This window comes from Sinocyclocheilus anshuiensis, unplaced genomic scaffold (genome assembly GCF_001515605.1).
Source record: "Sinocyclocheilus anshuiensis isolate Anshui unplaced genomic scaffold, SAMN03320099.WGS_v1.1 scaffold132, whole genome shotgun sequence".
Classification (NCBI taxonomy): Eukaryota; Metazoa; Chordata; class Actinopteri; order Cypriniformes; family Cyprinidae; genus Sinocyclocheilus; species Sinocyclocheilus anshuiensis.
In genome coordinates, this window is record NW_015555730.1 from 474,887 (window position 1) to 480,886 (window position 6,000).

General features: G+C 41.3%; 1 protein-coding gene across 4 annotated transcripts in view; it reads left to right on the forward strand.

Moving 5' to 3' along the window:
* The window catches only part of LOC107672850 (protein tyrosine phosphatase type IVA 3-like), a 40,240-nt gene that overhangs the window by 29,200 nt on the left and 5,040 nt on the right, over positions 1–6,000 (forward strand). For 3 of the 4 annotated variants that reach the window (XM_016466222.1, XM_016466225.1, XM_016466224.1), the window contains exons 4-6: positions 483–613; positions 5,221–5,295; positions 5,661–5,748. In XM_016466222.1, the coding sequence (XP_016321708.1) occupies positions 483–613; positions 5,221–5,295; positions 5,661–5,748 (294 nt within the window). Of the gene's footprint in view, positions 1–482; positions 614–5,220; positions 5,296–5,660; positions 5,763–6,000 lie in introns of all 4 variants that reach the window. The other variant, XM_016466223.1, reaches the window with a different exon arrangement.

A 6,000-nucleotide genomic window follows, 5' to 3' on the forward strand; every position in this document is an offset into this window, starting at 1 on the left:
CTCTTGATCTACTTCATGATGCAATATTTTGTCATTCACTTGAAATGGAACCATGAAATTAAAATAACACTACAAAATCAAAACGTCACTATGTTGCCAGTGTGAACAAGTCCAAAGTTTCAAAGTCAAAGCCTGTCTTTCAGTGTGAATAGGAAACGGATAGTTTCAAAAATAAAAATGTTCATAATTTATTCACCCTCATGCTGTTCCAAACATGTATAAAAATCTTTCTGCTGTAGAGCTCAAAAGAAGATATTTTGAAGAATGCTCATAACCAGTCAATTGCCAGTACCCACTGACTTCCATAGTATTTTTTCCTTACTATGAAAGTCAGTGGCAACCAGCAACATTCTTCAAAAGATCTTCTTTTAGTGTTCAGCAAAAGAAAGAAAGTCATACAGATTTGGAACAATCTGGAGTTAAAGATGACAGAAGTCATTTTTCAGTGTGTGGTGATGCGAAGGTGTAACTTCTCTCCCCAGGACTGGCCATTTGATGACGGCGCTCCTCCTCCATCTAAGGTCGTGGAGGACTGGCTGAGTCTCCTGAAGAGACGATTCCTAGAAGAACCCGGCTGCTGTGTGGCTGTGCACTGCGTGGCCGGTTTAGGAAGGTCAGTATATGAGCTTGCAGAAACACAATCGCATTGCCCTCAAGATGTAAACACATCTTTAACTAGCTGGTTTTTGCTCAGCCCTGGGAACTCGGGGGTAAATGGGTTCATTTCTTGTCTGGTGGCCCATAAGTAAGCCCACCTCCGGTGCCCAGTTCGAGACCTTAATCTGGAAAAGAATGTGCTCTATAGAACTTTACGCACCTCTGGCCTCCCAGGAGACACGTCTCCTCTATTAAGCGTGGATGAAGTTGATAGTCCCCTATGGGCTGAGCGAGAGGTACATCTTAAGAGGCTTTAAACTGGCCAGAGTGCTCCGCCAAAGTCAACAGTCCCCAAAGTGCACTCTCTCTGCTGCAGTCCCACTCTGTTTTAAGAGGCATCGGGGTGAGGGCCAAAGACAAAACAGGAAGTTGCTTTTTATGAGCATGTGTTATTACTGTCCTCCTCAAACGCGTGCTCTTTCCATGACCTTTATGCCAGACTGTCTATCCCACATGACTAGGATTCTTTCGCTATACGTGATGCTCCCAGTTACCTAGTGGTCGTCCCATGACTGAACCACGAATGGGAAGCTGTTTTTACCATAACAAAATTCAGTGGGTACAATTTCATGGTAATGACAAAATCAGTCATTCTCAAAAGCAATATTGCACAACATAATGTACTATTGCAGTTATAAATGCAGAACAGTATGTCTCATAAGGAGCTCCTACAGATGATGTATTTATGCTCTCTGTTGGCGCACGTACGGCAAAACAAAACACCCCAAACGTCGGCTGTAAAACATTGAGTGACGTTAAAAGGAGGAGGGAGTCTGGCCTCGCTGCTCTCATCTTTTGGGCGGTGAAACTCCGTCTCTGACGCACTTCATCCACTTCCAAAGGGAATCAGTCTTGACTCTTGAAAGAGTGCCAGTGTTTTTTTGGCCTGACTCGTTTATTTTCATCTAATTCAGAAGGCAACGCTGTTTAGAGCTGTAGTTATGCTGTAGGATTTGACTGTCTTTACTGTACGGTGTATGTTTGAAAGGGAAGCTTTGAGGGTTAAGTATTAAAATTTGCTTTGCTGTCTAAATCGACCTGAATGATCCCTCAGTTGTGGCTTGTTAAGGAGAGGTGCTGAGGTGCATCATTACTTTTGTAAGAGATCAGATTTAAGATTTCCCACTTGGTGGGCGAAAAAGTGGAAGGAAAGATCTTGTGGACGTTAAAGCGGGGGAGTAACATGCAGAGACGAGAATAAAGTAGAGATTCGAGGGTGGGCTCTTAATGTGACTTGGGGCATAACAACCACCCAGAACGCCTAGCAACAGCACTAACAATTGTTTTTTACACCACTCACCTTTTCTGAAATTGTTAGGTCTCACTTTGCCTGAATCTTGACCTTTAGGATAGTGAAACATTAATTATTGTATGATGAATTAACTCTCTTTCCACTCATTTAAGAGCGAAAATGTGGAATTGCTCCATTAATCTGTTTTTCAATGTACAGCTTCTAAGATCTATCTGAGGTCATGGAACAATTGAGCTTTTCTAATGAGCCAATAAAGTTATGTGTGTGTTAGGGTTGCCAGGTTTGATACCTAGGGTTGGGTATCGTTTGCGTTTTTTACGATACCGGTGCCAAATCGATACTTTTAAAACGGTACCGGTGCCTGAACCGATACTTAAAAAAAATAAAAAAAATAGGATGGATTGGCCATTATTGAGCACTACCACGTAGACACACCCCTGTGTATAGTTTATCTGTGTTATTCAGGCCATCTTTGCTATTTTCATCATAATTAAGTATATTTATAATCCATTGCTAATCGACATAGTCTTTTTACCATATGCTTTTTACAGTATAGAACATATTACAGTCACGCGCTCCGCGAATGCGCTCATTTCCCGAGTTGTGCTTTTAAGTCAGAATGTTAAAATGGTAACATGGACACTCGCGTTACTACAAAGATGTGTATTATTAGAGCTTTCCGACTTGCGTTCGTGAATTTTCAAGAAATTATTTTTCACATGCGGTGCCGGTGATCCTTACGTCCCTTTCGGAGAACAAATATTTCAATCGATCGCTCAAGCATTTAAGTGGCACCGAAATGAGGCACCAAAGTCTGCGTTCTGATTCGTTTCTAGTACATACCGGTTACATAGGGCACCGGGTTTCGGTACCCAACCCTATTGATACCACAATGAAAGCTAATATGCTGTTAAACACACTTTTTTTGTAATTAAATATTGACTACAATTGATATTGATAAAATATTCATATTAAAAGTGTAATACATTTATTTTAATTTAATTTAAATGATTTAATTATTAATTTATACTATATTTAATATTTTATTATTTAAAGTAAATTCAAACTTCAAGCGTAGCATTTGCTTAAATCTAGGGTAGGCGATTTCAGAGAGGCTAGCAATAGCAAGCTAGCTTTGAAAGCATAAGATCCCACCCTACCTGCAAATCACTCTCCAAAGCCACGCCTCCTCCAAATCACATGAGCGTGCACAAGCAGACCAGAGGCTAACCAGCGACACGCTGAGAGACGGCGTCAACGCTGTCAGATTACCTCATGTCTCATTCACTGGTGAGAAAACATTACAGTACAAAGTGCATAATATTATAATAATAACGCCTTCCATTCTCGCTCGGTCTGCAACAGCATAATGGACCGCGCTGATGACGTATCATGTCTGCGCAAACAGGGTGCACAGAGGTATGCAAATACATACGTTGACAGGCAGGCAGGACAGCCTATCGTAATGTTCGGACCGAATAATCTGATTGGTCAAACATTTTATGGTCCTACACCTTCCACAGACGATATAAATACATTTAGAGCACTTAAAGGGTTAGTTCACCCAAAAATGAAAATTCTGTCATTAATTACTCACCCTCGTGTTGTTCGAAACCCGTAAGACCTCTGTTCATCTTCGGAACACAATTTAAGATATTTTTGATGAAATATGAGGGCTCTTTGACCCTCCCATAGACAGCAAGGTAACTACCACGTTCAAGGTCCAGAAAAGTACCAAGATGATCGACAAAGTAGTCCGTGTGTCATCAGTGGTTCAACTGTAAAGTTACGAAGCTACGAGAATACTTTTTTCCGCAAAGAAAACAAAAATAACGACTTTATTCCACATTTTCATCTCTACTGCGTCACCTTGGATGCGCGTTCACGACAGTATCATAACGCGAACGTGTGGCAGCGCTGACCCAGATCTGTATTATTTCATCAAAAATATCTTAAATTGTGTTCCGAAGATGAACGAAGCTGTTACGGGTTTGGAACAACATGAGGGTGAGTAATTAATGACAGAATCTTCATTTTTGGGTGAACTAACCCTTTAACTTAGTGATTGCTATCGGGATGTGAAGAGACTTCCAACCAGCAGAACAAAAAATGTTTTTGAATCAAATCACCTTACCCCGCCTTTAATAGAAAAACACTTGAAAGCTGCATGACATTGTTTTAATTATTTATTAATATTTGTATATCTAACACCACAAATATTAACAAACAGAATTAAAACAATGGCATATAGCTTGGCAAGTATTTTTTAGTTAAAGAGGGGGAGATAACACACAGTTTCACCCAATCGCATGTTAATCTTGAGTACCTATAGAGTAGTACTGCATCCTTTATATCTCCAAAAAGTCTTTAGTTTTATCATATTTATAAAAGAAAGATACAGCTTTACGATTCTCTCTGGAAAAAGCCGAGCTCCTGGAGGCGCGCCGTGGGCGGAGCTAAAGATTGACAAGCACTTGAGCTCCGACTGCCAACAAAATACAGACAGTTGATGCAGTTTCACTTACCGTCTGCAGTTCTGAATTATGACCGGGAACTTTTACAGCTCGACAGCTCCATCCTTCAGTATCAAACGATGTGCAAATCCAGCATCGAACTGGGCATTGCTTATAAAACGTTTGTGAACAAACACACTTGTGAAACTCCGTTGCTGCTCCGGAAAAACAAACTGCATCCACTGTTTAACTTACATAACGTTGGGTTCTTTAGGAAGCTGAACAAAGTTATCTTTCCTTTACAACCAAAAAAACACTTCTTTGGAGACATTCTTCCCGAGCAAGTCCCGTGCAGCGTTGCTGCGCTGCCGCCGGATGAAGCGCGTTGATGGGCGCGATCACACTCTTGCTCTGGTCGATGCGTGCGTGGGCGCGCTCTTCCGGGAGAAATGCCATCCGAAACTTCCCGGAAGTAAGGTTTTTAGCACAGAAATACTCCGTCATATGTCCAAATTGTTTTTTGAATTTTGAAACATGCTTGGCATGAGAATCCGACTCTTTAACAGTGTAAACAACTCTGAATGCATGAAACAGCATTGTACCCCCCCTTTAAGTAAACTTGCATGTAATAGACAAATAACAAATAAAAACAATAAAACAAAGATGCACATTAAGTGTTCAATCCTTCAAATTTTTTTATCTTTTTTATACAAAACGTACAAAAAATGCCATTTTGACATTGCTAGTGTACGTGTCTAACAGTGTTTCTGGTGTTTCTGTCTCTCATACACATATAGAGCAGTCCGTTTAGGTCAATGTCGCACCTCTCTCAAAATGTTTTTTTTTCTTTTTCTGCAGAGCTCCAGTACTTGTGGCCGTGGCACTGATTGAAAGTGGGATGAAGTATGAAGATGCCATCCAGTTCATCAGACAGTGCGTACATCTCTCTCTTGACTTCTTTCAAGAACCACAGACCTTGAGCTCTTGACGTCAACTGCTACATTCATACGAGTGGATCTTAAACGCTAGTTCTCAGTCGCTTGCCAGAGTGCCTTTTGATAGCAAGGCCAAGCTGAAAGCTTTCAACACGCAAAAGATTCGCAATTGAACCTTTAAGCTCCACCCCTTGGTTACGGTTATATTTTCATGTCTATTTTCAGTCCAGCGTGGGCTGGAATGAAACGTGAGATAGCAAGCCATTTTTATCTGCCGTGTTTCTTGAAAGAAATCATTCAGTTGGAGCGTGATGAATGTAAATCAACATGCTAATGCTCTTTCTTTTTTTTTTGAGTTCTCAGGAAGCGCAGGGGTGCAATAAACAGCAAGCAGCTGACGTATCTAGAGAAATATCGGCCCAAACAGAGACTGCGCTACAAACACCCGCACATTTTCAAGAACAAGTGCTGCATTATGTGACTGCACCCTCACCCTGCTGTTCTGAACCGAGCTGAACCTGACGGACTGGGCCACAACTGATGCACTTTGCTGATTTGCTATTAAAATATGAACTGATTCGGTCTGGATGAAAACCTCACTGGTGCCTAAAATCCTCCTCACTCTCATTGTGGTGTGGATACTGCCATGGCTTTGCTGAGACTTGCGGCTCAGAGGTCTAAACGGCTAGATACGGCGAAGGCA